General features: G+C 40.9%; 1 protein-coding gene across 1 annotated transcript in view; it reads left to right on the top strand.

Annotated features, from left to right (window-relative positions):
• fras1 (Fraser extracellular matrix complex subunit 1) overlaps positions 1 to 18316 on the top strand; it is a 266280-nt gene that overhangs the window by 170891 nt on the left and 77073 nt on the right. Inside the window, 2 exon segments of the mRNA XM_039804033.1 lie at positions 4367 to 4451; positions 12228 to 12551. Of these exon segments, the coding sequence (XP_039659967.1) occupies positions 4367 to 4451; positions 12228 to 12551 (409 nt within the window).

Below are 18316 nucleotides of genomic sequence, written 5' to 3'. Positions count from 1 at the left end.
CGATTTTTCACTATAAAGTCGCTGTTTCAATCCTGTCGGCTCTCTGCAGCGGGCGGGTCTTTATGCAACTTCCACTGTCTATGTGAATCCCTATGCAGTATTATCAAGGCGGGCCCCCCTACTACAGCACGTGATGACGGCGCAATGAGTAGACTACCATGAATAGGACAGGATAGGATCATAGAGATACAGCAAGTCCTGTTTTTCACCTTTATGAGGCAAAATAAAACTGGTAAAAAGTCACTGTGGCAGGTGGATTTTTAAATCAGCCACAGTGGCTGGTGGTCAAAAAAGTTAACTTCAGGCCCTGTACACTGTCTAATTCTTCATTCAGACTGACTCAGGGGTGGGAGTCAAACCTCAGTCAGCCCTCAATCTGAATGGGTCTACAAGGGATCGTCCAACCTTGCATCACAACCCTCCTCCTGACTTTGATTGAGTAGAACTGGTGTCGACTTTCTAACGAATGGGTGTCTTGATGTAGGTTATATTTTTTTTTAGATTATTTTTTGGGCATTTTTGGCCTTTATTTTTGACAGGACAGCTGAAGAAATGAAAGGGGAGCTAGAGGGGGAATGACATGCAGCAAAGGGCCGCAGGTCGGAGTCGAACACGGGCCCCCTGCATTGAGGAGTGAACCTCCAATATGGGCGCCCGCTCTACCAACTGAGCTATCCAGGCATCCAGAGATGGGAAATGTATTTAATGATGTTGACATTTGGGGCTTTATTTTGCAGCATGGCGGAGATTGCAGTCAAATGCGCCATGCCCAGTGTGTCGGGAGCACTCGGATACAGGGTGGGATCAGAAAGAATATGTTATCAAACATTTTAGTTCGGCATGTTAAAGGCTGGCCAATCACATTCACTACTTTCATCCCCTTTAAACACAGGGTTCTCCTCGTCATGACGCACTGACAGTTTGTGTATGACATGCCGAAGATCTTATGGTCATCGTGTTTTCCGTGTGTAATAGTGCACAATTTTATTTGCCATCACAATGATCGATACAACAACCATCTGCACTCAATACCACCTCAGTGCCATCGATAAAGAGAAAGCACTGGGCGACCTCTAGCTCACCCAGTAGAGCTCCATGTAGGCTGAATCCTTTGGCAGCAGCCTGGGTTTGAATCCGACCTGCAGCCCTTTGCTGCATGTCATCCCCTTTCTCCTTCCCGGTTTCCTGTTTATTTACTATCTAATAAAAATAATAATAATAATAAAAAAAAAAGAAAGCAGCATTTTAAATGGGGTCCATTAATCTTCATATTGCTACATCAATGTGATCCTGGTGGTGATCCATCACGTTACTCATCACAGCCATACATCTACCTATATTATTAAAAAAATGCAGAGCTCCAGGCCAGACTATATATCATCATATAAATATGATGTTCGCAGCCGTTCCCACTGGTCATCGGGTGTTTTGGACGGAGAGGCATTAGCAAAAACAGAATAGCTAGGATTTTTCTTGAAACTGTGTGAACGGTTTTCAGTGCATTCCTTCTCTAACATGCCTATTGATTTACACTGCAGCCAGTAACTGTAGAATAATCAATCATAACAGCACCTTTGTTGTGCACATAAGCGTGAAAATGAAACTTTATTAGGTAATTTTGCGACGTAGTGATGTGTAATTGTGTCGTTTGTGAATAGAATGGAGTGTCTTGTAACAGTGACAACTAGAGATCAACCTATGACAGCCGTCTCATATGAATGGGCCGGTTGAACGCTGGTTGAACGTGCTTCAGTAGACCCGTGTCATACTCTCGTCACAGAATCTCCCTGATGTTAAATTCGACTGAGACTGAAGGTCGCAGCATCACATAATTTACATACTCATCAAACCATCCAGTGAGCCCTCGTTCCCTGAAAGGAAGCAACTGCACTTGTTGTGTTTCTCCACATATGTATTCATATTTTCCTTTGAGTAGTCTCCTGTCTGTATGGCAGTGTAAAGCAATGCAGGGCTAGATTTTCCCAGATTGTCCATTTTACACCCAACACTTTAAAAAGCTCTGGAATTCAAATTCATTTCTGCTTTTGTTGCCAAATTGTCAGTTTTAACACAAGGCATGTCTCTTTTATGACATTAAACACCTCATCTCCCTCCTTTTAGCCACGAGTATCCTGACATTTCATATTTTGCTGCTCTTGTTATTGGCCCAGCTTCCTGCCGTCTGTTTGATTTATGCAGCTTCCTGGTTGGAAAGTTCATTCCCATTAACCCACACACGGACTGGAGATACATTACATTTACACTTCTTAGTTACAGTAATGTGGCCAATTTTTTTTGCAGTATCTGACGTGTGATGTGATTAAACAGTATGACTATCTGTGCCAGAGATCAAAGAGGCTGCTAATATGTGTGTGTGTGTGTGTGTGTGTGTATATATATATATGTGTGTGTATATATATATATATATATATATATATATATATATATATATATATATATATATATATATATATATATATATATATATATATATAATCTTTAGAGCTCAACCTGGAGCCGACTTTCCTCACTACAGCTGTTCTGCTGTGACCTTTTCCTGCAACAGGTCTGCAGCATTTTGAGTTTAAGCCCATTGTCCGTTCAACCAATCAGAATCGACATGTTCAACACATTATTCAATCCTGACTCAGCTGGTCTAGCCTAAAATGGAGGCATGCCAGGGAATTATAAAAAGATGGTCCACTGCCCAGTTTTGAGCCATTAGATTAATGGAGACAATAAAACATAAAGCCCCAAATAGGATTTAATCTGCATATTATAGCCATATTTTTCAAATGATGTGGAGTGGAGGATAATTGCGACAGACACAGAGCCACAAACAAATGCTGTGTCCAAATGTCCACACCACGGATAACATACACAGTAAAAAGTATAATCATGAGATGGGCTGTTCAAAATGAGCTAAATTCTTTTCATTTTTCAAAAGAGGGTATTTTTTTGTATACATGACTGAAAAACTTAGTTTTATGTCTCAAGTGGCATACTTTTGTCTTATGTCTGCATAAAAAAAAATCCATCTTTCAACTATAATGAATTCAACAAATATACCAGTCACAGTCGCATAAAAAGAGAATTAGAAGTCCTATGTCAGCAATATATTCCTTATGTTACTTTAATAAGCTGTCCAATACATCTTTAATGGGTCCCAATTATTCTAACCGTAACAAATGCTGTAGAGCTGTGACCAATCTCACTTCTGTTGCCGGAAATTGGAATTCAAAGAGTTTTATGTTAAAAAGGCGCTGTGAGGATGTGTTCTGTGACGGATGAATTTTAAAGAGGAAACGGAAAGCTTCACAGAGATGCTGCCTTGCTTAAATGTTGTGCAGATAGAAAATATACAGATGGGTGACAAGTGCAAAGAAATACAAACAGAAAGTGTCTCAGAAAAGGTGGGGGGGCCACCACCAGCCTCCAGAACAGCTTCAGTGTTCCTTTTCTTCAAGTCACTGAACGAATGAATGGCATTCTTTCAAAAGATTTCACCTCAAAAGTATTTTTGTATGCTACTTTTGACTTCTTCTCCACAACTTTTTGGAAGCATATTCATACTTTTCACTCCACTACATTTATTTAGAAACAGTTGTTACTTAGCAGATGGTTCAGATCATAGCCTTTATTATTATTATTAGGGTTGGGAATCGTTTAAAAAATGATTACACCAATGCCAGTACCCTTAAAGATGGATGGATGGATGGATGGATGGATGGATGGATGGATAGAAAAATAGATAGATAGATATATTGATTGATTCTGCAGCACAATACATAAATGGATTTATAGGAAATATAATGCTATTTCTGTCTCATTTGCTTGCAACATTTGTTTTCAGTTAACCAAAATAAACTACATTTAAATTACATTTAACTAACACTATATACAGTATATGCTTCAGCTTGTAGGCCTAATTCCCTCTCAGTAGCCAACTAAACCAACAGCCTGCTCAGTCATTTGGTCTTCAGCTGCAGATGGCTGTGTCCCAGCCCCAGGGACTTGTGGGTAATAAGCCTTGTCTTTGATGATGCTGAGGCGGCACGGTGAGAGGAGATATTGTTAATGATAAGTGTGTGAGCAGGTGTGCTTGTGTGTGTGTGTGTGTGTGTGTGTGAGAGAGGTTACTGTCCTCCACTCACCTAGATATCGCTGAGGTGATGAGGTCTAATGAGTAACAACTAGGTGAGCCTCACATGGCTCGTTTTCCCAGAAACCTCCGGGGCTACAAACTAAGTTTGCAGGTCATGTTCATTCTAAGTGAGTTTAGGGAAGAGAGAAATCTGAAATCTCTTGAATTGAAGTCTTTTAAGTGATTTCACAGTGTCCTCTCTTTTTTTCTTTCTTTCTGCAGCTCTGGTGAGTTCACCTTGCGTGTCGCTGACCCCCAGCTGTTTTCTCAACCAGAAAGAATTCAAGTTCAAGCCGTGTCAATGCAGGTACCGTATAATAACACAGACACTTTCTTCTGGTACTCTAAATTATATACCTTTTTCCAAAAAAGACCAGAGAGAAATAAATTGTCTTAAAAATGGATCCATACGCTGTAGATCAATGCATCATAAGTGTATTCTCCATTAGAGATATCTAATAAAGATGGCTGTGAAGATCAAGTTAGTAACATTACAGCTAATAGAGAAGAACAGTCTGCCAAGGCACATTTGTTTCCAAATTTAGTTTACGGTGAAACAATTCAATATTTCTGTCTGTGCTCTGAGGTTAAAATGCCAAGTCGATACTTGTGTCCTTGTTGAGAAAGTTTGCCTTAGAGAGAAAAGACACGTATAAAGCAGCTTCCCTCCAGTTTGAGATGATGCACACATAAAACAAGTAGAGTTTCATTTTCAGTTTCTTACAACCTTATACTGTGTAAGGTTGGGCTTTAAGGGCATGATGTTTCCTTCTCACATTGATTTTTGTCATGTCAATACTCAATGTATAAAATGACTGCGAACAGAAGTGTGGTAAATCACATGAGCCTGGTTTATTAGAAATCAAACTTATGAACACTAGAACAGAGAGGTGTTTTCGTGTTCGATGGTGTTTTAAAGGTCCCATGACATGGTGCTCTTTGGATGCTTTTATATAGACCTCAGTGGTCCCCTAATACTGTATCTGAAGTCTCTTTTATATAGACCTTAGTGGTCCCCTAATACTGTATCTGAAGTCTCTTTTATATAGACCTTAGTGGTCCCCTAATACTGTATCTGTAGTCTCTTTTATATAGACCTTAGTGGTCCCCTAATACTGTATCTGAAGTCTCTTTTATATAGACCTTAGTGGTCCCCTAATACTGTATCTGAAGTCTCTTTTATATAGACCTTAGTGGTCCCCTAATACTGTATCTGAAGTCTCTTTTATATAGACCTTAGTGGTCCCCTAATACTGTATCTGTAGTCTCTTTTATATAGACCTTAGTGGTCCCCTAATACTGTATCTGAAGTCTCTTTCCCGAAATTCAGCCTTGGTGCAGAATTACAGCCACTAGAGCCAGTCCCACAATGAGCTTTCCTCAGAACGTGCCATTTCTGTGTCTGTAGCTATTGAGGAGGAGAGAGGAGGGGGGCTAGGTGGAGAGTGGGGGTGTGGCCTTGACCAACTGCCACTTTGCTCGCTTGAAAGCCATGATGTCACTCTCTCATCGGTGGGCCAAATTCTCTGGGCGGGCGAAGCAGAGAAAGGGGAGGTAACCTTGCTCCTTATCCCTCATAAGGAGCAAGATTCCAGATCGGCCCATCTGAGCTTTCATTTTCTCAAAGGTAGAGCAGGATACTCAGGGCTATCGCCATTTCTAGCCACTGGGGGACCATAGGCAGGCATATTAATGTTAAAAAACCTCATAAAGTGAAATTTTAATGCCATGAGACCTTTAAGCCCCCAACGTCTCCTTCCAGGCAGCGCTGCGATCGTTGACTTCAAGGCACCTAACCTTAACCTTAACCCTAACCATAACCATTGCCTAATCCTAGTGCCTTCCAGGCAGCGCTGCCTGGGAGGAGACTTTGGGGGCTTAAAACACCGATAAACTGTTTTTGTGTTGTTGTTTTTTATTATGCTTAGTATAAGAGCTCCGCCTGCTTATCTCTGTATCAAATATCTACACTTCACCAGGCCTAACTTTGTGTTGTTATGCTATTGTTGATTCTGTGTCTCATAATAGCTGTCTCTCTTATCTCTATGTAGTGCAGGCTTTGTTTGTATCTGCTTATTTTTCACTGCTTTTGGTCGTTTATTGTACTTTCAATGCTTTTATTCTTAACATCTGTCCTTTTAACTATTGGCTGCCCGGGGACTAGATGAAATTAAGCCCTCCTGGCTAAAAACGTAACTAAAATTAGACACCAGTTCACGAACAAAACAAAGAACTGCCACCTGTGCTATAATACGATTTTATTAGTAAATAACTATTATTTTTTTCCCAGTTTACAGTTTACAACTAGATAGCATATTCAGCTATCTAGATGCATGGTTGCTGCCATGATCACATTATGCAGCTGAATACATAGTCAATCACATGAATTAGAGGAAACAAAATATCCCATCTATTTAGTTTTTTTTAGAACAACACAGTGAGCTGAGAACCTCCTAAATGGCCGCTATGTAACCATTCAGTATATATTCACACAGTCATACAACATAAGTACAGAAACATATATTTCTAAAACACTTAGAAATGTGAGATATAGTATCGTTACAATCACTATTGGATGACAAGCAGCACACAGCCAACAGTTTATCTTTAGCCATTTCTCATTTTGCTGCATCATCCCAGCTGATCTGCATTCTTCACTGTTTTGAGGCTCTGTCCCCACGGACTGAGGCCCGGGCTGTGATTGGCCGATCTCAGCCCAACAGAGGGCCGTATTTGGTGTCGAGTTGACCTCGACTTTGGCCCAAATATTGAAAATAATGAGGAACAAGGGATTAAAGGCTCTGAGATTTGTTGATAGGTGAGTTTGACAGCTGCGTTACTCTCCTCTCTGTGTGTGTGTGTGTGTGTGTGTGTGTGTGTGTGTGTGTGTGTGTGTGTGTGTGTGTGTGTGTGTGTGTGTGTGTGTGTGTGTGTGTGTGCGTGTGTGTGTGCGTGTGTGTGTGTGTGTGTGTGTGTGTGATAGAGACTACACAGGGGACAAAGTGATAGACGGTTGATAAAGAGTAGCAAAACGGTAAAGGTGTGTAACAAATTGAAGTAATGATGTAATTACCCGAGTGGAAAATGTTTCATTTGTCTTTATTAGAACAAACAAAACCATCCATATCTGTCACTAAGCGCAGACTTCCAAGCAAAATGTCTTGTTTTTAAAAGTAGCGTTGGTGTAGTTAATTCATAAATTAGTATAATTAATAAATATGAATGATAAAAAACTGAAATAAACGGATTAAAAATTAATATATGCAGGCAAGGAAAAGGGCTAAAAATTACTGCTGTTTACGGTTTTCTTAAATTTGAGTGAGTCCCAAGTAAATTAGTTTTGCAGGCGCAGCTATCCGAGTGCTGCTTGCAGATGGTGATCGAGAGGAGCTTTAGCATTTAGGTGTGTTTGGGGGGTGACTGCTCAATTACACCATCGCTTGATTAGCTCAACTTTCTCAGACAATATTAGCTGAAGCAACTGATAAGGACAGAGCAGTAATTTAAGCACATAACTCAACGTCGGTGACTGTTGAGACATAAATATCGGAGGATTAAAACGCCATAAATAAAATTAAGAGTAAAATAGAACATTATTATTTATACGTTATTTGTTTCAAAGCTTAAATAAGTAATGTTTATGTTTTCCGGGCAAATAATAACTTTTCTCTCTTATGAGCAAAGGTGGAACTAGCATGGCATTGTAGTAGTACAGTATAGTGCAGCAAAATGGTATACGTGCTGTTTAGTGTCCCAAATTCCCTCATACGATGTCCTTAAATGTGAACCTGCTAAACCACCTGTGCTGTTTAACAGGTGTTTTATAGTAATTAATGTGCGCATGAAAAGTTTGCCGTTCAAAAAGTAATTTATTAAGTCATTTTGTTGCAAATGTGCATTATTTACAAGCGGACAAATGGCAGGGGGACCCAGTTCTTCGGAAACGATTGTGGCAAATGAGGCCAAATGTTTTCCCGCCACTAATACACACAGTTGCCACAATTTACAGTGTAGCCTAAAGAAATCATAATAGGTCTACTTGCCTAACCCCCACCCCTCAAAACTCGTTTTATAAACACTATGGCGCTTTTCCGGCCGCACCCCGACCCAGTCACGAACGGCTCTGCTTACCCAGACCCGAGGGCCCGGGCTACTCCAGACCAACCGAAGCACTTAGGCGCATGGGTATCACTACGTCTGGGTGGGATTCTGACATATTAGAGGCATTCAGTCATCCCGCAGATGGTGGCTTTATGGTAGCTTTGGGACACTCAGTTTTTGGAAAATAAAAAACTAAACTGTCTCAAATAAGACCCTCATCATTTGGGACACTCAGTTTTGGGAAGATAAAAAAATAATAAACTAACCTGTCTCAAATAAGACCCTCATCATTTGGGACACTAAACTGCACGTATACCCAGCAAAACGTCCCTAACCTTAACCAATCCTTCCCTAACCAAGTCGATTTAGTTGCCTAAACCAAATGAAACCTTAATTATTAAGGTGGCAGATCAGAAAACACCCATACGAATAATTCTGGAGCAGCTACCTATGTTGTCTTTCAGTTAGAGTATGAGGAGTTGTTGGATTCTCCAAGATGAGACGTTGATCTCTTCTCATCTCCATCGTCTCTAAAAGTCCATTCACTTAGCAGACATTTCTGACCGCAAACATTAACTCATTATCCTGTTTTTCATCCGTTTTATCGTTGGACTCATTCACTCCAAAGTAAATGCATCCACAAACATGTCACAAAGAGAAACACTCTGTGCAGCAACAGAGTGTCACGAGATTCCGAGAATTGGAGGACCCAAGTGCAGAGACAGCCAGGCAAAAGGAAGCTTTGAGGATTTAATACAATATTCCAAACAAACAAAAGGTGTCCTGAAAACAGCAGGCAAGGTAATCCGAAATGTGGTAGCTGTCAAAAACAGGAATCACAGGAAACAGGAAGAAGGAGACAAAATGGGCAGACTAACAAACAGACACTCCAACAAAGAACAATGAACTGACAACAGACAAAGAAAACACAGAGACTAAATACAAGAGGTAACGAGGAAACAAAGAGACAGGTGACACTAGGCTCAGGAACGGGTGAAACACATCAGGGTGGGGCAGACAATCACAGAGGCGGGAAAACGCAAGGCAGGAAGTAAAACAAGACAAGACAAGACAGAAAAACAGACTACCAAAATAAAAATATACACAACCATAACACAGAGTCTCATGCGATTGCATCTTTCACTCTACATCAAAGAGCAACACAAACACTGATGTAACTTCCAGTTTTGCTTGTGTTTACACTCGTGCTACAAAGACATATTCCCATAAATTCAGTCTTTTCTTTGAAAATTTAGATCTTGTACAGAAAGACAAGAAAATGTCAGGGTTGCTTTGAAAGAAACCGTTCAATGTATTCCAACCTCATTATAAGGAGCACAACATAGTGTAGGGTGACAGGAATACGCTCAGGCATGTCTAAGTTGATATGAATGCACACATACTGTTCCAGCCTCAGCCGACGCAAACAAACTACATTGTATATTCTACCTAAATGCAAAAGGCACTGTTGAACAGGTTGACTGTAAAGCAGGATGGCATGGAGGAAAAGACCACTTGTGCTAATGCAGCCCTCCCTGTATAAATAAGGTTGAAAAAAGAAATGGCTGATAGAGATCTCTAGCCAGCAGACACCTCAGAATGTAATAGCCGTTATGAAAGATATATGCGGCTGCCGGCATTTCCCCCTTCTGACAGAAGTGGCTGCTTCTTTAAAAAATAAAAATACAAAATTCTAAGAGTCTGGTATCTGCTAATGGCATTTTTTGTAGCCCTTTTCATCTTAACGTGGCAACCTTAAACTGAAACTTTTTCCTCTTCTCTCGTGATATCTCTGCTCTCTTTGCTGTGGACTTTCTGCCTTGCCTTTAGCTGTCAATCTATATCGGGGAAACCTTCTACATTGGACATTATTTTTGAAGTTCAGAATTATGTCTAGAAGTAAATATAAAAGTGTGTTAACCACAAAATGGCATTTCAAATCATGATGGTTATCCTTCAATGCATCATTTTGACCATAGTTCCAGGTTAACAGTCTGTGTTGTGACTGCTTGACACAAAAACATGAGAGGTGAGCTGCAGATAAAAGGCAGTGTTACAAACCAAGAGGCTTACAGGCAGACATGGATGGAATCGACTTGGGAAACACTTCCACTCTGCACGTTGTGCCTCTGAATACCAGTACGATCACAGCAGGAAAAAAACAACAAAACAAAGAGCAAACGGAAAAAGAAAAGCCGGAAGCAGCACCAAAAAAAAATGTTGAAGTGCTGCAAAGCCCCATGGCCCCATGGGTGACGACAGCTTTCTCCCAAACATGAACCTCACCTCACCCTCACCTGTGAGGTGAGGATGAAAAGGTTAGCCCTGCTGAGTCTGCCCGTGTTTGTGTTTGTTTTCCCTCTGCCTCGGGGGAGAGATTGCAGTGCTTTGCCTTTAGTGAACAGGCATGTCTTAGCACGATTTAAAAGCAGCACACACACACCCACTTTCAGCCCCCGCCAACACATCCGAAACCTTTTGTTTGCCTCCTACGAATTGCAGAAGTGAACACACAGGATTACGGAGGGCGCCCGAGGGCCCAGTTGTCTGTCTCTTGGAGATAAGTCCTCTTACGTCTAAAAATGTGTCACTAAACGACCCCCAACAGAACACAAAGGGCAAGGGGCTACAGAAAACAACATGCTCCCTCTGCGTTTCAGCTCTGTCTCCTGCTGTTTCAGTCGGAGGTCACTTTGGCTCGAAGACACACGGAGGGATTGTGTGTCCCACAAGTCATTTTTCTCTCCGGCTCCAGCTTGTTTCATACGTCCCTCTTTGCTTAAGCTGCTGCTGTCATGGCAAAGAACTGGAGCTCAGCCAGCAGCCGCCGAAGGCAACAAATTGGACCCGAGCCCTGCTGAGCGGCTCGGAGCTCCCAGCAGGACAACTGGTTTGATTTAGGGCCACGCAGCCCATGCCTCTTTACCTGCGCCTTCGTCGCTGCCAGGCTATGATGCTAATAAACGTCTGGCAGAGAGTCATATTAAAATAACCTACATCAAGGCACTTTCTTTGTTGTTTTTTTGTGTCATATTCAAACACACAGACGATGCAAATGCACTTCTAGCCTCATGAGAATCTTCCATTGATATTCATATATATTCATTAATATTCATTAATGCATAAGAATAAATTCATATTCATTGATATCAACATTAACTCCAAGCTCAAAAGATCATGTGTGCATGAGTGTCGGGAAAACTATTTGTTTATTCAAATGTCTGGAAAAAAAACTGTTGAAGAACACAGAGGTACCTTTTCTAAGAAGTTAAAACTTATCAACATTTGGTACATTGTTCGCACTACAGACACGCCTAACACTTTCAAATATTAGAGCCATTACTTACTCAATTATATTACTTACTCAATTAAAAACCCCAAAATGTGGACAAACGTAAGTTCTAATTAAGTCTGGTTTCTCAAAGAAGGGAGGGTCGGCCAAAATGGCTTTACTTTATAAAAATATCCATGCTCTGCACTTCTAATCCTCCATATCCTTTTTACACAAGCAGAGGTAAAAACCACAGACAGAGACAGACACATAGTGAGTTCTGGATAAAGTAATACCCTTGCTCAAAATAGGAGGCCTCCCACTCATTGGTGCTCCTGAAATGACTTTGTTGGCGAGATGAAGCCTTTCGCCCCATGCTGAGAGGCTTCAGGTACGGCTGACTGCAGCCTAATGAGGCGCCCTGCTGAACCTCACCTTCATCTCCCTCAGTGACAGGACACTATGCCCCCCCCCATGCCCCCGAACCCTCTGGGAGAAAATTCATCATCTGACAATTTGGGACAAATTGCTGTGTCCTATTGCTTTGCTCTCAGTCAGCCTTTATAATTTCACACCGACACTGAAACAAGGTGTGGCAATGATCGATTTATCGGTCTGTCTGTCTGAATCTAATTTATCTTTGTCAGATTGTAATGAAAACATGTTCTTATTCTCGGACTCTCTTCCTTTTTTCCTTTTTATAATTTCTAGCCTCCGAGGGTCGTGACTCTCTCTCCTCTACCTGTGGAGGGCCGCGGCGCCCTGGCAACCATCACCAAGTCGGTCCTGCAGGTCGACGACCTCGACAACGCAGCCGATGTCCTGGTTATGGTCCTTGAACCGCCCCGCCACGGCCGGCTGACCCGTCTCCACGGTGACCGGGCGCTTAGCCGATTTAAGCTGGAGGAGCTGACACGGGAGCAAATCCAATACATCCATGACGGCTCGGAGGGGGCGGAGGATGGGATGGTGCTGCAGGTCAACGATGGCCACAGTTATAGGAATATTCTCCTCCAAATCCACATCAATCAGAAGGTAGGATAGTCAGAGGGGCACTCTGGGATATTTGATATTTATACAGCAAATCCATGCTTTCAATATTCCAAGATTTGCAACTTTAGAGGTCTGCATTTATCCACTGATCCGGCATTTAACTTGCACTAATACTGAATGGATTCTACAGTATTGGTGTATTGCAACACAGGTCTAGAGTCTGTTAGGGTTAGAGGTTAGTTAGGTATCAATCAATCAATAATTGTATCTGTCCCCAGTGGGGCAGTTGGTTATGCAGCAGTTGAATTCAAATATTTAGCACACATAAAGCACAGGTACTGTACAATACAACACAAAAAAGAACCATTATGCAATTAACTACATTTTTTAGGTTTAGTTTACTGCTTGTTGTAAAGAGTTTCCTGTGCAGTGCAAGTTATTGAGAGTTATTTTGCTGCAGACATTGACAACCTTATTGAGTCCTTTTTTTTGTTGAGAGATTGGTACCAGCAGGTAAAAGAGAAAGAGAGCACATGCTCAATAACAGATCGATAAAACATTGTTATCAGGGTCCTGTACACCTGGAACTTAAAGAGTTTCCTGAGAATACAGGCTTTTCTTGTACACCATGTCAGTGTTTCTCTCAAATGTCAGTTTCTTGTCTAGTATAGTTCCCAAATATTGCATATTGCTATTTCTATTTTCTGGCTATCAATCACTGTACTGCCAGGTAAGGCTTGGTTAAAAGGTTTCTAGAAAGACTCTGAACTTATTATTTTTTATATTTTCTCTTGTAAAAGAGGCAACAGTGCACCGCTGGTCGAACACTTTTGCTCTCATTTTGCGATGGCTACAGCCAAGGACAAAAAAAAAAAAAAATAACATTTTTTCGTGAAACAGAACTGTAAAGCTCTCTAGTGTTTAATTTAGAGTTGTCCTGCTCACTGCCTCAGTTCAAACATCTCTGCAGAGGCAACTGTTTCGATCCTCTATTAATACTGGATGAATTTCTTTCCTTGATGTTACGCAACTGAGCCAGCATTAAAGCTCCAGCATCTCAAGCAACTATAGTATCCAGACTGTAATTTAAACAGGATGAAGGGCGGGAAAAGCAATAGACTTTTTTTTTTTTCTTTTCAAACAGATCATCTTAAAGGGGTGATAAAATGATTATATAGGGTATTTCACACTGTTCCTTATGGTCTCCTAATGGGGTATGTAACATTGGTTGGGCTGAAAATGGCCTGGTTGACATTTTACTGGCCCTTATGCATCCCTGTGTTTTGGCCCTATTTGTAACAAGAGCTTTTCTTCCAAATATGGTATGGTCATGAATATTTAGATGAGCTGCGCGGTGATTGGTTGAGCGACTTGCCATACGCAGACATTAGAGACGCGCGCTGATTGGTTGAGCGAATCCCCAATACACATACATTAGAGAAGCGACAGAATCTCATATTCCAGACACTGCAATGTTTCATTACCAAATTCACTTCTGAGACTTTTTAAGCGAGAAATCAACTATATAAAGCTCAAATATGGGCCGTTTTACAAAAATTGATGGCTAATTGCAAATTTGGTAAGACGTGTCGGACTTTAGGAGCTCCACACAGTCTGACGAGAAAGCGACAGCCTGCTGGGCTCCATACCCGGGCAAAGTCACCCTTTGTGGATACTGCACTACGGGGCTCCGCGGCCAGCTGCCGGCATAACTATATCTATAAATAATACATTTACGGTTTTGAATGTCCCAATGTCTTATAAAGCTAACCGTTGTGTCCAATTTGATTTTAAGGCATTTTTATGAACGCGAGGCGTCTTTGTAGGACGAGCAGCTGCTTGCTATATGTCCCATTCATTACAATGGGGAAATACCGCAGCTAGCTAGCTACATTGTCGCCATAACTAAATTATATTTACAGTTTGAATTTCGTCACGCCACTTATACAACATCATTCCCCAATGTCTTATAAAGCTAACCGTTGTGTCCGATTTGATTTTAAGGCATTTTTATGAACGCAAGGCGTCTTTGTAGGACGTGCTATATGTCCCATTCATTACAATGGGGAAATACCGCAGCTTGCTCACTTTCGCATAACTAAAGTATATTTACAGTTTGAATTTCGTCACGGCATGAATATTACAGGTTCCTCAAGGTCTTACAAAGCTTAGCTAACACTTGTCCGATTTCGGATTTCAATTGAATGTATTTTTGTGAATGTCAGAGTTAGGAGGAGGCTAGCTAGCTCTCATTGATGGACTCCATCTCACCGCGGATCTATCAATGAGACTCGCGGACAAGAGGCGTTTATTTTCCCGATTGTTTGTTTAAATAACTCAACACACATACCTATTATAAGATTTACTGGAACCTGCGGGCTGCGGTAAAAGACTGCGGGCGTAACAAGCTCGCTGACACTGCGGTCAGGGTGGCGATGTAGCAACCCAGGCAGCACCAACACCGGCACTAGACTCCGACACACAGTCGGAGAAAATTTGCAATCAGCCATCCTTTTTCGTAAAGCAGCCCATATTCGAGCTTTATATGGTTGATTTCTCGCATAAAAAAGTTTCAGAAGTGAATTTTGTAATGGAATAGCAGAGATCTGCGTGACCTAGCTAGATTCAGAAAACTACCTGATCTCAGGTCAGTTGTGTAGCCTATGTAAATGTTGGGGCGTGACTGTTCTCTTAAGGTTCCGGATTTTGAGATGCTTGCGCAAGCAACTCAGCTTTGCTTTTCAGCGGCAGTTTCAAAATATGAGATTTTCATAGTAAAGGGGTGTCAGTGGGATTTTGAGCTTCTATGTATGTCCTATTTACCCACCAAACTGTCGTTATTCAACTATGACAGGGTAAAATCGGTTTTGCATTCTATCACCCCTTTAAGGGATTGAGCCAAAAGTGCAGAAGTTCACAAAGAATGTGTTAAAAAGTGAGACTACAATAAGTGCATCTTCTGACAAATCTACACAAAAATCACTTCTACTGTCAAATGCACCATCTGCTACATGCTATGTAACTACTTTGTGTCGTGTGCATGCTGTGGTAATCTTTAATTATTGATTGCATTCATTACATTCTACAGTTATACTGTAAATTGTTAATGATTTTTGCATTTTTATCCATTTTAGAGTTCACTTAGTGGAAACATATTCCTCTGGCAGCAGGAAACATTTTTTTGTGGGTAATTGAAAATACTTGTGGAGTCATAATCGGTTTATAATCGAATAAATGCAGAGCAGTGTGCACATTTGATCTATTAAAATAAACTCAAGGACTGATTTCTGTATACTTCCCCCAGAAGTTCAAAGTTAAACAGTTAGGAAGAGAAAATGTTTAATAAATACACTTAGATGTTCAAAGTGGTCAGATTCAAGGTAACTGCATTTGTGTCTCAACTGAAAGACACATTTTCAAGGTGTTATTCATGTGTTGAAGTTGTCACAAGTGGATAATATTGGATCTCAAAAAAATATTCCTATTGGTTTTACTTTACTACACAGTTGGGTGACATTATTCTCTGACTTGCTGTCTAAACATTTTAGACAGCCACTGTGTTCCTCTAAACTCCTGTCATTGCCTCAACCTCAGCATTAATCACACTGATTGTACTTGACGTGTCCACGCAGTGTGCTTTGTTGACTTTATCCCTGAAAATAGTTTTCTGGAGTCACAGGGTAATGCCTGCGTATTTAAGCACTGTAACAGAAAGAACAGATCAGGCATTTGAAATGGCAGCCAGTATCCCTCCTCTGTCATCGCTTCTGGTGAGGTTTTTATGACAAGGACGCAATTATCTGGCTACAAGTGCCGGCCACCGTGACGAAAGCGGGGGGAGTGTGTGTTTGGCATGAGACAAATTTGGCAGCTCACTCAGTTACAAAACATGAGCACACACACACACACACACAAACACACACAGAACTGAAGACCAGGCAGGACCTGCTTCTAATATTGAAGATGTCTAGACATACAAGCATCAAAGATGTGTGTGTGTGTGTGTGTGTGTGTGTGTGTGTGTGTGTGTGTGTGTGTGTGTGTGTGTGTGTGTGTGTGTGTGTGTGTGTGTGTGTGTGTGTGTGTGTGTGTGTGCGTACTTCTTTATGGGGTCCAGTTTTAGCCCTTATGAGTAAGGAAATTTTGGAAAGCAAAGACATTTTGATGGGTCTTCACTTCTTCAAAGCACTGTTTGTGACTTAAAACTAAGATTGAAACTTTGGGTCTCAGAGATGTGGTTGTGATGATTAAGGATAGGGTAATGCTGAATCAGACTACATGATATCAGCCTAATCATAACCCAACCTGGCAGACGTAGGGTGTCGGCTTAGATCTAGCAGCTTAGACCTTGGTGTTGCAAGTGGATCTGTCAAACAATAGAAAAGGCATAGTCATTTTTTTCATTCTTTTTTTTAAGGCTTTTTCGAACTCAAGACAGCCAGCATCATACACACCACCATTGTCTTGTTCCTGGAAGTCGGTTCCAAGCACTTCCTTCCCGATAACACAACGCGGGTCGTGAAAGACGGCTAGCTATGATTGGTCGTTGACCAATGTGTAGTCTGTCATATCTGTCGGCCGAGTCACGGCAAGCGTTTATGACTCTGTAATCGACTGATCTGACCCAGTGACCACTGAACAGACAGAAATATTGTGGAGTCTGAACTCGACATTAGGGACTATGGGAATATATTGTGTTCAATGAGGGTCTTCACAACTATAGAAATCCATTTATGTGTGTATCAGTCTTTTTTTGGGCTCCTCTCACGGCCGTATCAATGTCCCACTGTAAAGGATCACAGTCTATAGATACCTGTGATCCACACATCCACTGTTGACACACACACACACACACACACACACCAACAAAACTGACAGACTGATTTACATACACACATAGATATACTAAGAGAAACTTTTCCAAGTTTTATATTTTTAAAATTTTATATTTTAAGTCAAAGCCGCAAGTAGAGTGAATTCATTTCTACACCAGATTCAATTAAGACCCATAAACTGAATAAAAATATACATTTATTTTAAAGGTTTTTCTATGGTGTTCATTTAGTTTTGATGCCCTTTAACTATTGCCAATAACACATTGTACACATTTCCTCCAACATTTTTTATAAAACATACAGAAACCTTTAGATATTTTGAGGCAACTCAACAAACAAAGCAGGGTTCAGTTGAAAATGTCCTAAAGGTTTAGTAAGACATTTTCTAGTAGTAGATAGTAGAAAGATAAGAAAGAGGCTCCATAGGAAAGGAGGACTGGTTCAAGGTTGGTTCTCGCAGAATAATCTTCAGGAAGGAGTTACAGAAGAAGGAAGAAGTGTTACAATTCATGATACAAATTGAAACAGATGAGAGAGGCTTTGTTTAGAGTTTTTCCAGACTGGAATGTAACATATTCACAACAATAACTACATGGTTTACCTTCAAATCACAAGTCGACTTTCCAAGCGGTCAAATCTTATAGCGTAACTCTCAACAAAATGCAACCTAGGGTCTTTTTGTGAATGTACACGTGTCAAACTTTTGTTTAAAAGCATATTTAGGACGAAAGCGCCACTTTTAAGATTTACCGTATATTCGTTTTTCGGTCAAATGGCTTTTTGAATGGGAGTGATAGGGGCACTTTTATGCTAGCCTCAAAATAGCTATTTTTAAAACACTAAGAAGGCTCGACACAACATGAAACGTTGCTTGAAGTATCACCAGGGGACCTACACATGAACGAAAGCATTGAGAACGTTGTTTGTGTACCCAGAGTTTACTAAAAAGAAAGGTTTTGAACAACTCACCCT

Source organism: Perca fluviatilis, chromosome 6 (genome assembly GCF_010015445.1).
Source record: "Perca fluviatilis chromosome 6, GENO_Pfluv_1.0, whole genome shotgun sequence".
Classification (NCBI taxonomy): domain Eukaryota; kingdom Metazoa; phylum Chordata; class Actinopteri; order Perciformes; family Percidae; genus Perca; species Perca fluviatilis.
The sequence above is the reverse complement of the archived record's forward strand: the minus strand, read 5'-3'. Positions and strand labels throughout refer to the sequence as shown.